Source organism: Rhinoderma darwinii, chromosome 3 (assembly GCF_050947455.1).
Source record: "Rhinoderma darwinii isolate aRhiDar2 chromosome 3, aRhiDar2.hap1, whole genome shotgun sequence".
NCBI classification, from domain to species: domain Eukaryota; kingdom Metazoa; phylum Chordata; class Amphibia; order Anura; family Rhinodermatidae; genus Rhinoderma; species Rhinoderma darwinii.
In genome coordinates, this window is record NC_134689.1 from 148,558,307 (window position 1) to 148,577,972 (window position 19,666).

Genomic DNA, 19,666 nt, shown 5'->3' on the forward strand with positions numbered 1-19,666 from the left:
ATTCAGCTATCGGGAACACAGATTTGCAGTCCTGTCAAGGCAGATAATACCCAACAATTTGATGTGACCATTATTTGTCAGCAGGATTTTTAATGTATATAAATGCTGCAATGCAGAGATAAAGTGCTTTTTTGTTTATATTTAAGGATTATCATAGTAAGTAATTAGAGTAAGAAGCTTGTTCTTATATGTTTATTCAACAGCTTTAGATTTCTGGACCTTCCTTTTTACCAGCTTGGCTGTTTCCTTTGTTGTAAATGCTGTGAGAATAAAGAATGTATTTGACAACCAAATATTTAGGTGTTGCCATCCAGTAAATGGTACTATTATTATTATTTATTATTGTTGTGGAGTCAGGAAAAAAATCATAAAAATGGCAGCACAGGTGAAGCTTTTTACGGAATACTGTAATTATATTTTTGCTTTTGTTGTGTATTTTTTCTTTTTTTACCGTAATTTTACTTATTAATCAGACATGTCTAATGACCAAGGATCATCTCCAGTAAAGTAAACAATGTATTTTCACATTGATGTGTTTTACTGTTAATACAATGCACAATTTTTGTAATTTCTTTGATTATGCTTTATATCATATGTAAAACCAATAAAACAAGTCATATGATGATCCTGCTATTTGAACTTTTAAGGGCCTGTTCACATCAGCATCAGGTTTTCCGATAATGGGTTCAGTTGCAGCTTTCCGTCGGAGGAACCGATGAACTGAAACCATAGCTTCCGTTTGCGTTACCATTGATTTCAATGGTAATGCTTCCATTGCAAATGGTTTCTGTTTGTCTCTGTTCAGTAAGGGCTCCGTTGTTTTGGCGGAATCAATGGCGCAGTTGACGGTGCTATTGTTTTCGCCCAAAAAAACAGAAACCATTATCAATGGAAGCATTACCATTGAAATCAATAGTAATGCAAACGGAAGCTATGGTTTCCGTTTTTCTTTCTGTTCATGGGTTCCTCCGACGGAAACGTCTAGCGGAACCTCAACGGAACTCTGACGCTGATGTGAACAGGCCCTTATTTGCTTTTCCAACCAGTCAATCAACAACTATTTACAAGACCCGACCAAATGGTAACAAACTGATAACGTTATATTGTCCCTTAACGGTCAGTTAATGGATCTTTACTCCTTATTAATACCCGGTTTTACAGGAAGATTCTTGTTATATATGTATATTGCTATAATCATCCTGTACTGTATGATTTTACATTGCATAGCAGATAGTTAGTGGCTTTTTTGTGTAACACATTGTTTAGTCCTGTTCATTTAAGGGGTTGTCTAGGTATTGGTGACATATTGCTAGAATATGACTGACATGACCCTCGCTGATCCCTAGAACGAAGAGACTTGCTTATTCTTCCACAACTCTGCTGAGCTTTCTCCAGAGGCTGCCCATTATAGTCAATGGCCGGCCGTGTGACTGCCTGGAAAATGCAGATGTAGTTTATGGGGCACAGTACTTTTCTAGTGCCACTGCCACTTTATTCTAGCAAATAGGGGCGGAGGTTATAGCAGCCGAACCCCCATCGATTGGACATTGATGCAATATACCACCAATATGCCACCAATGTCTATTTTAAGACAACCCCTTTAAATGTGTGAACTGGCTCTATGCTTAACCATAGTATAATGAAGTTATGCAACTTCTTATCTTTGTTTCTATTACTCACCATTTTCATAATTTCTGTTTGCTGACAGTGAATGGAAACATATTTACATTTACATCTAGTCTGACCTGATACACCTCACAAATCAGGCGGCCAGGTATTCTACAGTCTTCTGCAGTTCTCTTTAGCCAAACTAGCTTGCTCGCAGATAATCGAGAAGCCACAGGTAAATGTTAGATGTTTAACACAATGTCTTCTTTACCTAGGGTTATTATACTGGAAGATGAGCTAGAAAAACTTACCACCCTTAAAGAATCACAGGGCATGGTACCTGAAGCTTCCCTTATCCTGGAAGAGAAGCTCAAGTTGATACAACCGCATGTGCAGGCCAGTAACACATGCTGGGAAGAGGCCTTGTGCCAAGTGGAAAGAATGGTCCGAAAACCTCCAGCAAAGAAAGGTGACGCGCGCTTCTCCATAGTGTTCGTATTCAGTGGGGCTCCTTGCTTTTTTGATCTGTAGTTCGGATTTGAGATCCAACAATAAGCAATCCTGCAATCATGCCGCTGTGCAGAGAATGGTGGTTTTTATGGGCCAGCACAAAGAACATAAAAAATGTACACATTATTAGACACTTGCCGTATAATAATTTGGTATTTATACATGCAATTCACCCACTTATATAGTAACGGTAAAATGCTATATTTGCACAGAACAACTTCATTTATGTTCTTTACTCTCACAGTGGAGGCTAAATTGAAATGCTGTCTGGACAGTGACATCAGGGGCTCCCTCCAGGAGCTGTGTCCCGGCCAGAGCACTTATGATGCTCTGGCCAGGGACTCCTTAGTTTAAAGCCCCTGACATAACTGTCCACATATAAACAGTGGCGTCAGAGGCTCTCCCGGGCACAGCGCTTCAACTAGCGCTGTGCTCGGGGAGTTCAGACGATTTATCCCACTATTTTCCAATAGAGTGGGATGTATCACTATCTCTGAGGGAAGGAAAAAACTTGATGTGAGCCAGGCCTTAGCTGAATCAGATACTGCCCAGTAATCACAGACATTCAGAAACATTTTAATCAGAAATTCAATTTTTAAATAAAGTTGTCTTTTAAGTGCACTAGTGATCATATGAATATTGTATACATGAATATTGAGTATATGATATGAATATTGTATAAATATATTATTCTCTGTGTAAATATTTCTCTTATCTTCACTACTCTCCACTTATAGATACACCTAACATACTTTGTGAAAATTCACATTGCCCTGTGATGCCCAATGTGCCTCCTGCACTACGTATTGAAGATAAAGATCCAGTCCCAGAGGAACAGGTATTATGACCACTTTCATGTTCCCCAGAATCCCAGGACTGGCCCTTTTCTCTACATGGCAAAGTCCCTGGTTCTCGTCAGCATAGCGATTACTGAAATGACAACTGTTTTTATTTTCAGGAATTTGAGGCCTATGTTGAAGACATCGCTCCCGATGACGAGTTTAGCAGAGATGATGTGTATTTATTTTCTCCAGAGGAGAGAGAGAGACAGAAGCGAGAAAGGGAGGAATCTAACAGAGTACTGCAGGAGTTAAAGGCCGTCCTCGGCTTAAAGGCATCCGAAGCTGAAAGACAAAAATGGAAGCAGTTGCTGTTTAGTGAACATGGTGTGTGATTTTCCAAACCTCTCTGTCATACTACGGCTTACCACTAAAAATGACTGCTTGTCTGACGCTCTCTAATTTCCACTAAATATTAGGAAATTGCCTTTATGGCAATTCCCTTATAAACGTGTATTAGCTGATAAGGGTCTATTTTAGAAACCGTTCTCTTGAATTATAGTGCTGCCCCCCCCCCCCCCTTCCCGATTACTAAATATAGTCCGCTGTAAAGTCACGGCGTTTGTAGTCCAACTACTTGCTCTGTAGTATCCGATAGCTCTGTTATTAAAACATGCTAATGCCGCTAAGCCAAGTTTAAGAAACCTATTTATTTTTATAAGCTGTAAATATTTTACGTAAATGTCAGAGTTACACTTCACGTATTACACATTTGTACAATAGTTTTCAGACCTAATTGCTGAAATTCCCTAACAGATTGTACTATTCTACGCAGCGCATATTTGTCTTTAGTAACGGCTCACTAGGCGCTAGTTTACAGTCCATTTGATCATATGTTGGGATACATTTCTTCTCTCTCAATCTCCTTTATAGTGTAAAATATGTAAATTTATGTAAAGATGAACCTTTCCAAGTTTCTGCTTTTTCCGTTCTATATTGCCTGAAATGTTATTGGCCTGGTTATCAAGGCATGACAGAACAAATATTTTGTCTGTAATGTTTGATTTGTTTTTCCCATTTGCCGGCATCCCATAATTCACTGAATCTAATACCGCTGCTACTATGAATGTTGGGTTTTGTGAATTTAGTATTGCTAGCGTGCAGAGAGCCTCTTCTTTTTGTAAAGTCAGTTGTTTTTCAATATTGTACTATGCCATCCTCTTCATTTCCTCTGATGTCACAGACCTCATGAACTAGCGGTCTCAACATTCTCTGAACACCAGTGACACTTTTTGTAATAATGTATTGTTAATGGCTATGTAAACGTTTTAAACGCTTTTTAAAAAAAAATAAAACAATGGACTGACACGCAGGACCCAATGCCCTCAAAGCCATCAGGCCCGCTGATATGACGGATTCGGGTTTGAGCTCAAGATACAGCGTCTACGTATCCAGGATTGATTAATTTAAAAAAAAAAACAACAATTACAAAGTTGTTTAAAACACAAATGATACATTGTTTTGTTAAAAAAAAAAGTGTTCAAAGGTTTACAGTTTCACAGCACAGCAGGAGTTTGGCAACTGGTTGTGATAAGTGAGGTTATTCTTATGCTGCTTATATGTTTGGGGATACTGTATAGTTATCTATAATGAATGTGTGATCTGGTGGTTGCTATTGCCAGCTCTGCTACTTTTTGTTTTCTGCACTACTTTTTGTACACAATTCCAAACGTCACTATGAAAAACTAAACTGCCTGAGCACTAAAATGTAAGTATTATCATAGGAAAACGGAGAGAGATGTGCGTCTTTCAGGTTCATTTTTAAACTTCTTGTGAATTCATGAGCTCAAAAATGATATGTAAGCCAGTGCGCATAGATGCTTCTTACCTTATTTTCTTCAGTGCTTACGGCATTTCTAGCTCCGCTGTGACCACAGCTTTTTACATGCACCCCCCCCCCCCCCCCGTCTCATTGGTTCAGATTGGCTGCTGTTTATAAACACAGCCTACCGCGCTTTGATGGATATATCCATCACAATGATCTTGTGGGTACATGCCACAAGCATGGCCTAGTAGGTTGCTTGTCAATGTAGCAAAACAGTGTAGCAATAATTCTTTGGAATACAATGTATTTCGAAACGCTAGGTAAGAGTAACGACCGCTGTTTCAAATTCCCAGCGGGACAAAATAGTAAAATTTAACGTAAAATAATAAATATATATATATATATATATATATATTATAACCCTCCCAAAAAAACAACTTTTATGAAGCCTAGTTGTTTCATTAATCTATCCCCCATAATGGTACCAATAAAACATTTCAACCTATCAAGCAAACAACAAGCCCTCATACAGCTACATCAACAGGAAAATAAAAAAAACATATTTGATATCTGTGTTTATATCCACCTTTTAAATAAAGTTAACTCATTATTTTTACCACACGACAAACAGTGAAAATAAACCAACGACAGAATTGCCGTTATTTTATGTATTACCCTCCCAAAACATCACACATCGATGGAAAAATAAAAAAGTTATGGTTCTGCTGCGATTAAAAAAAATAACAAATAGAGGCATAACTTTGTCCTTAACCCTTTCAAGACAGAGCTCATTTTGACCTTCATGACCAGCCCCATTTTCTCAAATCTGACGTGTCAATTTATGTGTTAATAACTCTGGAATGCTTTTGCCTATCCAAGCGATTCTGAGATTGTTTTCTCGTGACATATTGTACTTTATGTTAGTGGAAAAATGTGATCAATAAATTCATTGCTTATTTGTGAAAAACACCAAAATTTTGAGAAAATTTGCAAAAACTATGATTTTTCTAATTTTAAATGTATCTGCTGGTAAAACAGATAGTAATACCACACAAAATAGTTACTATTTTACATATTCCATATGTCTACTTTATATTTGCATTGTTTTTTGAACATTATTTTATTTTTCTAGGACGTTACAAGGCTTAGAACTTTAGCATCAATTTCTCACATTTTCAAGAAAATTTCAAAAGGCTATTTTTACAGGGGCCAGTTCAGTTCTGAAGCGGCTTTGAGGGCCTTATGTACTAGATAGACCCCCTAAATCACCCCATATTAAAAACTGCACCCCTCAAAGTATTCCAAACCGCATTCAGAAAGTTTCTTAACCCTTTAGGCGCTTCACAGGAATTAAAGCAAAGTACAGGTGAAATTTACAAATTTTATTTTTTTTGCTGAAATTCATTTGTAATACATTTTTTTCTGTAACACGGAAGGTTTTACCCAAGAAATGCAACTCAATATTTATTGCCCAGATTCTGCAGTTTTTAGAAATATCCCACATGTGGCCCTAGTGCGCTAATTTACTGAAACACCGGCCTCCGAAGCAAAGAAGCACTTAGTGGATTTTGGGGCCTCCTTTTTTTAGAATATATTTTAGGCACCATGTCAGGTTTGAAGAGGTCTTGTGGTGCCAAAACAGTGGAAATCCCCCAAAAGTGAGACGGTTTTTGAAACTACACACCTCAAGGAATTTATCTAGGGGTATAGTTAGCATCTTGACCCCACAGGTCTTTTGCTATATTTATTGGAGTATGTCTGTGAAAGTGAAAATCTACTTTTTTTCTGAAAAAATATTTAAAAAAATAATATTTGCAAGGAATAAAGATTAAAAAGCACCCCAAAACTTGTAAAGCTACTTCTGCCGATTACGCCAATACCCCATATGTGGTACTAAACCGCTGTTTGGACCCACGGCAGAGCTCAGAAGGGAAGGAGCGCCATTTGGATTTTGAAGCGCAGATTTTGCTGAATTGTTTTTCAGTGCCATGTCGCGTTTGCAACGCCCTGGAGGGAGCAAAACAGTGGAATCCCCCCAAAACTGACCCCATTTTGAAGACTACACCCCTCAAGGAAATTTTCTAGGGGTATAGTTAGCATTTTGACCCCACAGTTTTTGTGCTGAATTTAGTGGAATTAGGCCGTGAAAATGAAAATCTACTTTTTTCTGAAAAAACATAGAAATGTTTAATTTTTACAATGAATAAAGTAGAAAAATCACCCCAAAATTTGTAAAGCAATTTGTCCTGATTTCAGCAATACACCATATGTGGTAATAAACGGCTGTTTGGACCCACGGCAAGACTCAGAAGGGAAGGAACAATATTTGTCTATTGGAGCTCAAATTTAGCTGGAATGGTTTTCGGGTGTCATGTCGCATATGCAAAGCCCCTGAGGTACCAAAACAGTGGAAACCTCCCAAAAGTCCCTTTAGGGGACTGGAACGAGCGATCATTAGGTCGCTGGTACAATACACTGCAATACTAATGTATTGCAGTATAATGTCATTTTACAGGCTCCTGTAACAGCGCGATCGCTGTTCCTGTCCGTTAGTCCCGGGTGTCAGCTGTAATACACAGCTGACACCTGCAGAATATGGAGCGGGCGCAGCGCGTGAGCCCGCTTCATATATAACCCCTCGCACCATGACATGCTATTAAGTCGTGGTGCGCGAAGGCGTTAATGCGCAGCGGATGGTGCAAATTGAAAATTAAAATTTTCCACTGATATACCATTTTAATGCACAATACGTTGTGCCCAGTTTGTGCCACTGAAGACAAATACCTCATACAATGTTGAGCGGGTTCTCCCGGATATAAAATATCATATATGTGGACGTAAGCTGGTGCTTGGGCACGCTGTGGGGCTCAGAAGGGAGGGAACGCCATTTGGCTTTTGGAGCGCAGATTTTGCTTGGTAACTGTTCTGTTTGGGGTTTTGCTGGTATTTCAATTTATAATGTGGGGGTATATGTAAGCTGTGCGGAGAACATCAGGACATAATAAGAGGGTACATAAATAATAATCCGCAGATATGTGGCCAGTGTCGCACTGATAAATGGCGCCCGATCCTATCCGCTTTTGGAACACTCTGCACATTTTGCATCGCCATATTCTGAGAGCCAGAACTTTTTTTTATTTTTTCTCCAACGGAGCCGTGTGAGGGCTTATTTGTTGCGGGACAATCTGTACTTTTCATTGGTACCATTTTAGGGTACATGTGATTTTTTTTTTTTATCACTTTTTATTAGATTTTTTTGGCAAGCAAAGTGACAAAGAAACATAAATTCTGACAATGTTTTTTGTATTTTTTACAGTGTTCACCGTGCGGTATAAATGACATTTTACTTTATTCTGCGGGTCGGTACGATTACGGCGATACCATATGTATATAGGTTTTTTTATGTTTTGTGGCGATTGCGCAATAAAATCACTTTTCTATAAAATTATTGGGTTGTAGTTTTTATTGGTATTATTTTGGGGTACATGTGACTTTTTGATCACTTTTTATTCTATATTTTGGGAGGGTTGATGACCAAAAAATAGTGATTCTGACATTGTTTTTTAATTATTTTTTTTTCGCCGTGCGGGAAAAATAATATTATAGTTTTATAGTTTGGGTCGTTATGAACGCGGTGATACCAAATATGTGTACTTCTTTTTAACATTTTTCATTTTTTTCCTATAATAAAAGACTTATTATAGGAAAAAAAGCATTTTTTGTTTTTGTAACTTTTATAACTTGTTTTTACACTTTTATAAAACATTTTTATTACTTTATTTTTTACTTGAAGACTGGCAGCACTGATCGCTGCTATAATACATTACACTACCTACTAGGTAGTGTAACGTATTATAAACTGTCAGTGTGACGCTGAGAGTCACACTGACAGGAAGCTTATAAGGACCGGCCTCCGGCTGGTTCTCATAGGCTGTCGTGCATGGCAGACCCGGGGGCTGTTGTATGGCCCCCGGTTCTGCCTTATAACCGACTGCAGCACCCGCAATCGGTCCCCGGGAAAGTTTGTTGTAGCAACAAACTTTCCAGTTTGTTATAGCAACAAACTTTCCAGTTTGTTATAGCAACAAACTTTCCAGTTCGTTGCTACAACACACTTTCCCTGCGATCACATGACCGGGACCTGAACTAATCAGGTCCCGATCATATCTCCGGGACCAGAGGCAGGTGATAACAGCGCGATCCGGGTGTCAGCGCTATTCTGAGACACCCGGATCGTGCTTTTAACACCCACCGTGAATTCACGTCGGCACTGCACAGAGCCCAGCAAGTGCCGACGTGAATATACAGTGGGCGGTCGGGAAGCGGTTAAAGAGGTTTTATAGGACATTTAAAAGACAGGCTGCAGTCAGTGGTAGTAATAAAATAACAAAATAAGTAATACTTAACTGGTAAATCCTCCAACGCTGTAGTGCCGCCGCTCTGGTGGTCTCCTGTCTTTTTTACAGGATGTGATGACGTCCCATTTCATCCATGCAACCAATCACTGGTCTCGGCAATGACACGCCATTCTTGCTAGCATCACCGCTGAGGCCAGTGATTTGCTGCAGCAGTCACATAAATGGAACGGGACGTCATCACTTCCTGTAAAAGTAGATTTACCGGGTGAGTATTATTTATTTTGCCATTTTCCCCACATTCCCTGCCAGTCTACTGGGTCTTTAACCCCTTCCCGACATTTGTCGTAAGTATACGTCATGGAAAGCCAGTGCTTCCCGCAAAATGTCGTATACTTACGACAAATGTTTGGCACCGGCTCAGAAGCTGAGTCGGTGCAATAATCTCCGGATCTCAGCTGTATCTGACATCCGGCTGTAATGGCGGGGACCGAAATTAGCTACGATCCCCGCCATTAACCCCTTAAGTGCAGCGCTCAAATGCGAGTGCTGCACTTAAGGTGTTTGCAGCTAATCGGAACCCCAGCAATGACATTTTCTTTTTATTATTTCACATCTGAGCCTCTGAAGTTGTGAACCAATACTTTGTAAATCGCCAAATTAGGCCTCAATTTGACATGGTACGCTTTCACTCCTGAGCCTGGTCGAATGTCCAGGCAAAAGATTATTGCCCCATGTAAGGTGTTTCTAAAACCGGGAAACCCAGCATAATAATTAGAGAGCTGTCTTGTTATGGTGGCACAAGCTGGGCACCACATATTGGCAGATCTACGGAAAAAAAAATCCCATTTTCACTCTGCAACATCGAGTGCACACCAATTTCTGCCAATCACCTGCAGGGTTAAAATGCTTACTACACCCCTAGGTAAATGCATTGAGGGGTGTAGTTTCCAAAATTGGGTCACTTCTGGGGGGTTTCCACTGTTTTGGGCCCACAGGCGCCCAGAAACCAATCCAGCAACATCTGCACTCCAAATGGCAGTCCTTCCCTTCTGAGCCCTGCCGTTTGCCCAAACTGCTATTTATGACCACATATGGGGTATTGCCGTACTCGGGAGAAATTGCTTTACAAATGTTGGGTTCTTTTTTTCCTTTATTTGTTGAGAAAAAAAATACATTTGCGCTAAAGCTACGTTTTATTGAAGAAAAAGGATTGTTTTTATTTTCACTGCCCAATTCTAATAAATTCTATGAAACATCTGTGGGGTCAAAACGCTCACTACACCCCTAGATGAATTCCTCAAGAGGTGTAGTTTCCTAAATGAAGTCACTTTTTGGGCGTTTTCATTGTTTTGTCCCCTCAGGGGCTTTGTAAATGTGACATGGCCTCCGCAAATCATTCCTGCTCAATGTGATCTCCAAAAGCCAAATAGTGCCCTTTCCCTTCTAAGCCCCGCCGTGTGTTCAAACAGCCAGTTATTACCACATGTGGGGTATTGTTTTACTCGGGAGAAATTGCTTTGCATATTTTACGGTGCTTTTTCCCCTTCAGTCCTTGTGGAAATGAGAAAAAATTAGCTAAACCTACATTTTCTTAGAAAAAATTTAGATTGTCATTTTCAGGGCCTATTTCCAATAATTTATGCAAAAAACCTGTGGGGTCAAAACGCTCACTATACCCCTAGATAATTTCCTCAATGGGTGTAGTTTCCAAAATGGGGTCACTTGTTGGGGGTTTCCACTGTTTTGTCCCCTCAGGGGCTTTGTAAATGTGACCTGGCCTCTGCAAACCATTCCTGCTAAATGTGATCTCCAAAAGCCAAATAGCGCTCTTTTCCTTCTCAGCCACGCCGTGTCTCCAAACAGCTGTATATTACCACATGTGGGGTATTGTTTTACTTGGGAGAAATTGTTTTACTAATTTTACGGTGCTTTTTCTCCTTCAGTCCCTGTGGAAATGAGAAAAAATTAGCTAAACCTACATTGTCTTTAAAAAAATTTAGATATTAATTTTCACGGCCTACTTCCAATAATTTCTGTAAAAAACCTGTGCGGTCAAAATGCTCACTGTACCCCTAGATAATTTCCTTGAGGTGTGTAGTTTCCCAGATTGGGTCACTTTCAGGGGATTTTCACTGTTTTGGCACCGCAAGAGCCCTTCAAACCTGACATGGTGCCTAAAATATATTCTAACATAAATAAGGCCCCAAAATCCACTAGGTACTCCTTTGCTTCTGAGGCCAGTGCTTCAGTCCAGTAGCATGCTACGGCCACATGTGGGATATTTCCTAAAACTGCAGAAACTGGGCAACAAATATTGGGTTGCATTTCTCTGGTAAAACCCTCTGTGTTATAAAAAAAAGTTGTATTAAAAATTTATTTCTGCAAAAGAATATGAAATTTGTAAATTTCACCTCTACTTTGCTTTAATTCCTGTGAAATGTGTAAAGGGTTAAGACATTTTCTAAATGCTGTTTTGAATACTTTGAGGGGTGAAGTTTTTAAAATGGGGTGACTTTTTGGGGGTTTCTAATATATAAGGCCCTCAAAGCCGCTTCACAACTGAACTGGCCCCTGTAAAAATAGCCTTTTGAAATTTTCTTGGAAATGTGAGAAATTGCTGCTAAAGTTCTAAGGCTTGTAACGTCCTAGAAAAATAAAAGGATGTTCAAAAAACAATGCAAATCTAAAGTAGACATGTGGGGGATGTTAATTAGCAACAATTTTGTGTGGTATTACTATCGGTCTTACAAGCAGATACATTTAAATTGAGAAAAATGCTAATTTTTGCAGTTTTTCACAAATAAATACTGAACATATCGAGCAAATTTTGCCAGTAACTTAAAGTGCAATGTGTCACGAGAAAACAATGTCAGAATATCGCTTGGATAGATGAAAGCATTCCGACGTTATTACCACATAAAGTGACACATGTCAGATTTGAAAAATGAGGCTCTGTCAGGAAGTTCAAAAGTGGCTAAAGAGGGAAGGGGTTAAATGATGTGGCTGCAGTACTTTCCTGCAATAAAGACCAGTCTCCAGCAAGCTTGTATTTACAGCGTGTTAAATTGATTGCAGATAATACTAGAAGTTACAAATCAGGAGAGATACTACTACAATTTCAAGCCAACGGGTCTTCTTCACATGTGAAACTATGTTCTCGTCAGAATGGTTTCAACTCTTGTTTTCTATTTTGTGCCCCTTTTCCTTTATTCAGTTGTAGTCTTGCACAGTGTTGGCTGTAATATCATAGCGTACACAGCCAACTTTGTAAACCCCCTCCTAACGGTTCACTCACTCTTAATTTACTGCTAAATCTGTCTCCTCAAGACGAGAATGACCATCAGCTCACTGAAGGATTGGGTAACAGCTGCTCATACGTCTATGGAGGGGGAAGATTGAGCAGGAGCAGTGTGAGACAGAGAAAGAGAGACACAGACACTGCTACAGCTTATTGTAGGTGTTATATCTCACTTCAGTGCTGAATTCACAACTACACTGCTCATTACTGCTGTATAATGTCTTTCATGCTGCTTCAGATTCTAGTAAGGTTTATGTCTTACCCCAGTGCTGGATTCTCAGCTACACTGCTCATTACTAATGTATAATCTCCTCCATGCAGCAGGTTCTATATTTATGATAGAGATAGGAGAGCAGGATTCTCCTCTTCTATGTGTGTTGTGTATAGAAGACATGATAGCAGTTAGGCTCCGCCCACTAGCTCAGAGACCTCTGAGAATTAGCGATAGAGCCTGCAGAGGGGAAAACTGCTAAATAATGCCACATACAAGTCATATAATGGCCAGAAATAGTGTTATTCCTCACGTACACGCATATGACACCTTATTCTGAAACGTTAGGCACGTTTTAAAATCCTTGGATGTCGGCAGCACATCTCCCCCGTGTAGTCAGGGATGTGATCATTCAGGTACATATAGTACAGATAATTGCTCCATGTAAATGGAGCTAAACGAGCGCCGATCGACTTGCTATATTTTTGATCGCCACTTGTTACAGGAAAAAAATCTGCTAGTGTAGAAGGACCTTTAGTGACTCTTAATAACCTTCAAAAATATCACTAAATAAAGTATTAGTTGCACTGAATTATAGCCTAATCTACGTTCCGTGTATGCAGAAGACATTTGTCTGAGAACAAGCTGCAGGATATTTGATAATCTATCGCTTTATAGTACATATTTTTTCATGAGCTGGGAGTTTAAGCTCTTGGGGGATCACTGTTTCTCATGATCTGACATGGTTTAGTACAATATATACTATAGTAAATACGGCCCAGCAGCGGATTAAATTTTTTCAACGTTTTCTAAAAAGTGGCTTTAGTTCTTTACGTTTTGAAAAGTTTTTATCACGCAAAAATTTAGTTTTTAACTAACAGAATTATTGTTTGGTATGGTGACAATAAAGAAAAAGTGTTTGTTGTGTAGAGTGGCTAAAACAGCCAGGTCCATAATTAGTTGTGATGTTCGTGAGTTGTCAGGCATTTTTAAGAAAAGATGGGTTGTTATGGTGATCAGAATTTTAAAGGACCAGTCGTACTCAGTCTGTTTGAATTGTTACTATTAGACCTGAGATATAGGGTGATTAGGGCACGTACATGTAGGTTTAGAGAGGTTTTTATCCGACTGCAGTGTGCTTTAAAACATATATTCTAAAATGTTTTTAAATGTATTTGTATGGTCTGTTGTATGTGTGCTAATCCCATAGTGTTTTACATTTTTCAATGTGAGGATTTCTGTTTACAGAATTTTTCATACTTGACAAAGTACTATTCTATTCCATCTCGATAGGAGTGATAAGGCCCTTTTACACTGGCCAATTATCAGGCAAACGATAATTGCCCTGTGTAAGCAGGGCAGCGATCAGCAGACGCTCGTTCATTGGATGAGTTTAAAAAGTGCAAAATATTATCGTTGTCGGCAGCACATCTCCCTGTGCGGCCGACATGATACAAATGTATGGGGACTAGCGTTCGGAGTAACGAGCACTCGTCCCCATACTAGCTCCTTGTGACAGGAGCAAATGAGCACCAATTGGCCGGTGTAAAAGTACCTATAGTTTTATATATTTGCCCCCTACTTAGGGCCTGTTCACATCATCATTGCCCTTCTGTTGAGGTATTCTGATGTTTCCTTTTGCATTTCCGCTGAGGCGTTAACCCGACGGAAACCTCTGACGGAACCCCTCAGCGGAAACGAACGCTGATGTTAACACACCGTTAAAATGAAAAGTATGCGTCCAGTTCAGTAATTGTTTCTTTTTGTCCCTTTTTTTTTTTTTTCCCCCTCAAAGCCATAATTCGACCTATATCACACGTGGAGATAGTAGATAATCCTATCTCTCCTCCAGTCTCCTATCCAGACTTTCAAAACGATAGCAAAACACAAAGCTTTAATGAAGATGTCATCAAAGAAGTAAACGGAACAGATCCCTTCCATAAAGAAGCCGCTGTTCATGAGACGTCAGACGTACCTGTTAAAGATCAGGACCGAGCGGAGACGGAAACATTCCGTGTTTTGGAAGAGCAGGCTAGCGATAATGAGAAAGTTGAAGCTCCATGTCCTGCACCCAGGACTGTCTTACCTGCCTCCATAAAAGAGAGGCTTGCTCGGATCCATCAGGCATCAGATTTACACTTTGCCTCAGGATTAGCAGCACAAGCAGCTGCCCGATCACTTACATTTACTTTCCTGCAAGAACAGACTTTTGGCGATGAATGGGGTAATGATGAAGATGAGACGGAGAGTGGTGATGCAGGAGATGAAGACAGATGTTCCGAAAATGAAAAATGACCAAGTTGAGTTTAGAAAGGACAAGCCATTGAACTCTTAAGGAACATAAGACTGGTCACCCTGTTCACTATGTAAGGGCGGACTAGAGGTAAACATTTGCTCTTTAAATAACACGCGGTGATTTAATATTCTCTGTGCCTGGAAGCTTTGCAGCATTCAACTCTGCAGTGTTTCAATGAACCCCCCTCCATGTTATCACAAGTTCCCGACTACATCTACGCAGATTCGATGAAGGCAATCTACAGTATGTGATAGTGTAAAAATCAATGCAGCTGCCTAAATATCTTTTTGGGTTATTTTAATATTTAATGTTATTTATTAAAAAAGAGACAATTTGTTCTCAAATGTTAATCTAGTGTCCACATCTTTTGCTGACTTTCTTTTTAGACAGGCGGATTCATTGTTTTACTCGGTGTGGTATCAATGCCACGTTGGTTGTGTCTGTCCAGTGTACACTGGCTGATGACATTGTTCCTTTGTGACTGTACTATATTTCTTAAACTATTTCACTTCTCTAAGCTTAGAATGTAATTTTTATAATAAAAAAACAACACAAGAAACCTTAACTTGTATGAGAATTCTACTTTTTATAATATATGAACATATATTTTCAGGTAACAATCTGTCTCTTAAATCTTACATTTGAGTTATTTCGCACATTTATATATACTAGAGTAGTGATCCCCAACCGCCAGCCGTGGGCCAATACCGGGCACGGATCATTTGGTAACGGGCCGCAGTATTTGGTATCCGCCCAGGTGGCCGCAGGGAATTTCGGGCGAAGAACCGCATCAAACTGTTGCAGTTTTTCACCTGGAATGTCCTCCTCGGAAAACTGTTCAGCATTTAGCAGGCCGACATTCTGGGATGACGTTTGATCCCAGAAGACCGCTGCAGCCAGGGATGAAACGTCATCCCTGGAGGCCGGCACTCTAACGTCATCCAGGCCAGCCATTTGGGATGACTATGTGACTGCCGCTGCAGCAGTCACATGACACCTTCAGAGGTCTTGTAAAGTCCATGCCTCAACAAAGTGGTACATACACAATATCAGGTAGGTGGTTTCATATTCTGGCTTAAAGAGGCTCTGTCACCAGATTATAAGTGCCCTATCTCCTACATAATCTGATTGGCGCTGTAATGTAGATAACAGCAGTGGTTTTTATTTTGAAAAACGATAATTTTTTATCAAGTTATGAGCTAGTTTAGATTTATGTTAATTCGTTTCTCAATGGACAACTGGGCGTGTTTTTACTTTTGACCAACTGGGCGTTGTACAGAGAAGTGTATGAGGCTGACCAATCAGCGTCATACACTTCTCATTGTTCTAGCCCAGCTTCTTTCACTGCACAATCACACTGTGCTGTGGATAAAGCAACATGAAATATGATCAATATGTTCTTAACTGAAATAAAATATTCCTGAATATGCCCCTATTTTGTCAATGGAGGTCATGTAACAGTGCATTGACATCAGTTTTTTGGTAAAAATACACTAAAAAAAATATCTGTTGAGAATGTTTACAGATTCTCTGCCACATTTGCTGGCACAAAAATTTTCTTATTTGTGTTAGGAAAAAAGGCTGTTGCATTTGAGTTGCTTGCAGATTCACAAAACATTCACTAGTGGCGATGAACAATACTAGGCAAATCCTTGTATTCAGTGGTGTGCTTCGTATTCCTTAAGAGTCGTGTGATTTGTTAAGGAATACCGTGCACAATATGCTGTACCAGAATTTGTATCTATAGATGTTTGTCAAACACTAAATAAATAATACTTTCACACAGTGACCAAATAATACCACTAGACGAGTTTCAAATAACATCTCCACACTATGACCTCAAATTCTTATTACTGAATGATACTACCAAACTATCACTGAATACAAACCTCTATACAAAAATCGCTAAGGGCTAGTTCACACTGCGCATTTTGACACCAGCGCTAAGAAACTCCCCAAAAGCACCCCATTGATTTCAATAAGGGCATGCCCAGACGTGGCGGAATTGTTCCGCAACTGTCCGCATCAATGGCGCACAGAATCTGCGTTGCAGATTCTGTTGCGGATCTGCCCAAAATGGGCAATAAATTGATGCAGACTAGCCGCTGCGTATTGAGGTGAACGTACTTCCCTTCTCTCTATCAGTGCAGGATAGAGAGAAGGGCCAGCACTTTCCCTAGTGAAAGTAAAAGAATTTCATACTTACCGGCCGTTGTCTTGGTGACGCGTCCCTCTTTCGGCATCCAGCCCGACCTCCCTGGATGACGCGGCAGTCCATGTGACCGCTGCAGCCTGTGATTGGCTGCAGCCGTCACTTAGACTGAAACGTCATCCTGGGAAGCCGGACTGGAGACAGAAGCAGGGAGTTCTCGGTAAGTATGAACTTCTATTTTTTTTACAGGTTGCTCTATATTGTGATCGGTAGTCACTGTCCAGGGTGCAGAAACAGTTACTGCCAATCGCTTAACTCTTTCAGCACCCTGGACAGTGACTATTTACTGACGTCGCCTAGCAACGCTCCCGTAATTACGGGTGCACACACGTAGTCACCCGTAATTATGGGTGCACACAAGTAGTCACCCATAATTACGGGAGCCCCATTGACTTCCTTAGTCGGGCTGTAGACCTAGAAATACATAGGTCCGGCCAGAATGAAGAAATGTCATGTTAAAAAACCAATACGCTCCGCAGCACACATAACATCTACATTACATCTGCGGACTTCATTGCGGAATTTTGAATCTCCATTGAAGTCAATGGAGAAATTCCGCAATGAGTCCGCAACCAGTCCGCCACACGTCCGCAACAACCATTGTATGCTGCGGACACCAAATTCCGCACCGCAGCCTGTGCTCCGCAGCGGAATTGTCCGCAACGTGCAAACGAACCCTACTAAAAAACTGTGGAAGGCAATGGAGAAACGGGTCCACTGCGGAATTCCAGAGCAAATCCGCTACGTCCGGCCATGCCCTAAGATGCAGAGGCATCTTTTTTTTTTTTTTTTCCCGAATGGCTTTTGGCCGCTCATGGAAAAAAAAAAGGCTTTTTTGCCTCTGGCCTTCCATTAAAATCAATGGGATGCAGAAAAAAACCTGGGACCATCGTTTGGAGCATTTTGTTGCTGTGGTTTTTGATTGTGGTTCCTGTATTAGCATCATATGTCTAAAATAAAAAATGCCACAAAAAAGAAGCTTCAAAAACCGCTGCCATTTCAAAATCTGCCAGACCAGAAAAACGCTGTGTAAGTGTCTCGGAAGAGAAGGATCGCTAGAAAAAGGAGACTCCTTTGTTTTCATACTTTAGGCCTGTGGCCCACTGTACTGTTCACATAAGTCATTATGAAAATATTGACAGATGACCATTGGCGATTTATCATTGGAAACATAAGGACATACTTGACAAAGTTAATTTCGACTTGCCTGATATAACCCCACCCTTCAGTTATGTTCACATCTGCGTTGTGCAGTTATGTTGTTCTGCTCCGTCAGAGGAGCAGAACAAGGGAATAATGGAACCAACGGTTCCATTTCACAACGGACACCACCGTTTGCCGACGGAACCCTTTGACTTTAATGGGTTCCATCGGCTTTCCTTCGGGGTGTCCGTGATTTTACCGGACACAATAGCTATAGTAAACCATGCCGAGTCTGCAACAGAGTCCCCTAACGGAGCCACAGATGTGAACAGAGCCTTCCTTACATGTTTGTTTCTGGACCATGCAGAAGATCCTGCAGACAAACAGTTTTCATTTTTAACCCCTTCCCTCTTTAGCCACTTTTGACCTTCCTGACCGAGCCTCATTTTTCAAATCTGACATGTGTCACTTTATGTGGTAATAACTCCGGAATGCTTTCACCTATCCAAGCGATTCTGAGATTGTTTTCTCGTGACACATTGGACTTTATGTTACTGGCAAAATTTGCTCGATATGTTCAGTATTTAATTGTGAAAAACACCAAAATTTAGCGAAAAATTGCAAAAATTTGCATTTTTCTCAATTTAAATGTATCTGCTTGTAAGACAGGCAGTTATACCACCCAAAATTGTTGCTAATTAACATCACCCATATGTCTACTTCAGATTGGCATCGTTTTTTGAACATCCTTTTATTTTTCTATGACCTCACAAGGCTTAGAACTTTAGCAGCAATTTCTCACATTTTCAAGAAAATTTCAAAAGGCCATTTTTACAGGGGCCAGTTCAGTTGTGAAGTGGCTTTGAGGGCCTTATATATTAGAAACCCCCAAAAAGTCACCCCATTTTAAAAACTTCACCCCTCAAAGTATTCAAAACAGCATTTAGAAAATGTCTTAACACTTTACACATGTCACAGGAATTAAAGCAATGTAGAGGTGAATTTTACAAATTTCATATTTTTTTGCAGAAATAAATTTTTAGTACAATTTTTTTTATAACACAGAAGGTTTTACCAGAGAAATGCAACTCAATATTTGTTGCCCAGTTTCTGCAGTTTTAGGAAATATCCCACATGTGGCCGTAGCGTGCTACTGGACTGAAGCACCGGCCTCAGAAGCAAAGGAGCACCTGGTGGATTTTCGGGCCTTATTTTTGTTAGAATAAATTTTAGGCACCATGTCAGGTTTGAAGGGCTCTTGCGGTGCCAAAACAGTCAAAATCCCCCAAAAGTGACCCCATCTGGGAAACTACACACCTCAAGGAAATTATCTAGGGGTACAGTGAGCATTTTGAGCGCACAGCTTTTTTACAGAAATTATTAGAAGTAGGCCGTGAAAATTAAAATCAACATTTCTTCAAAGAAA

At 40.1% G+C, this 19,666-nt stretch overlaps 1 protein-coding gene across 4 annotated transcripts in view; it reads left to right on the forward strand.

Moving 5' to 3' along the window:
• VEZT (vezatin, adherens junctions transmembrane protein) overlaps positions 1–15,450 on the forward strand; it is a 106,470-nt gene extending 91,020 nt beyond the window's left edge. For all 4 annotated transcript variants that reach the window (XM_075856849.1, XM_075856850.1, XM_075856851.1 and 1 more), the window contains exons 9-12: positions 1,884–2,077; positions 2,856–2,956; positions 3,077–3,284; positions 14,385–15,450. In XM_075856849.1, coding sequence (XP_075712964.1) covers positions 1,884–2,077; positions 2,856–2,956; positions 3,077–3,284; positions 14,385–14,884 — 1,003 coding nt within the window. In that variant the 3' untranslated portion in view covers positions 14,885–15,450. The remainder of the gene's footprint in view (positions 1–1,883; positions 2,078–2,855; positions 2,957–3,076; positions 3,285–14,384) is intronic.
• The last annotated feature ends 4,216 nt before the right edge of the window (positions 15,451–19,666 follow it).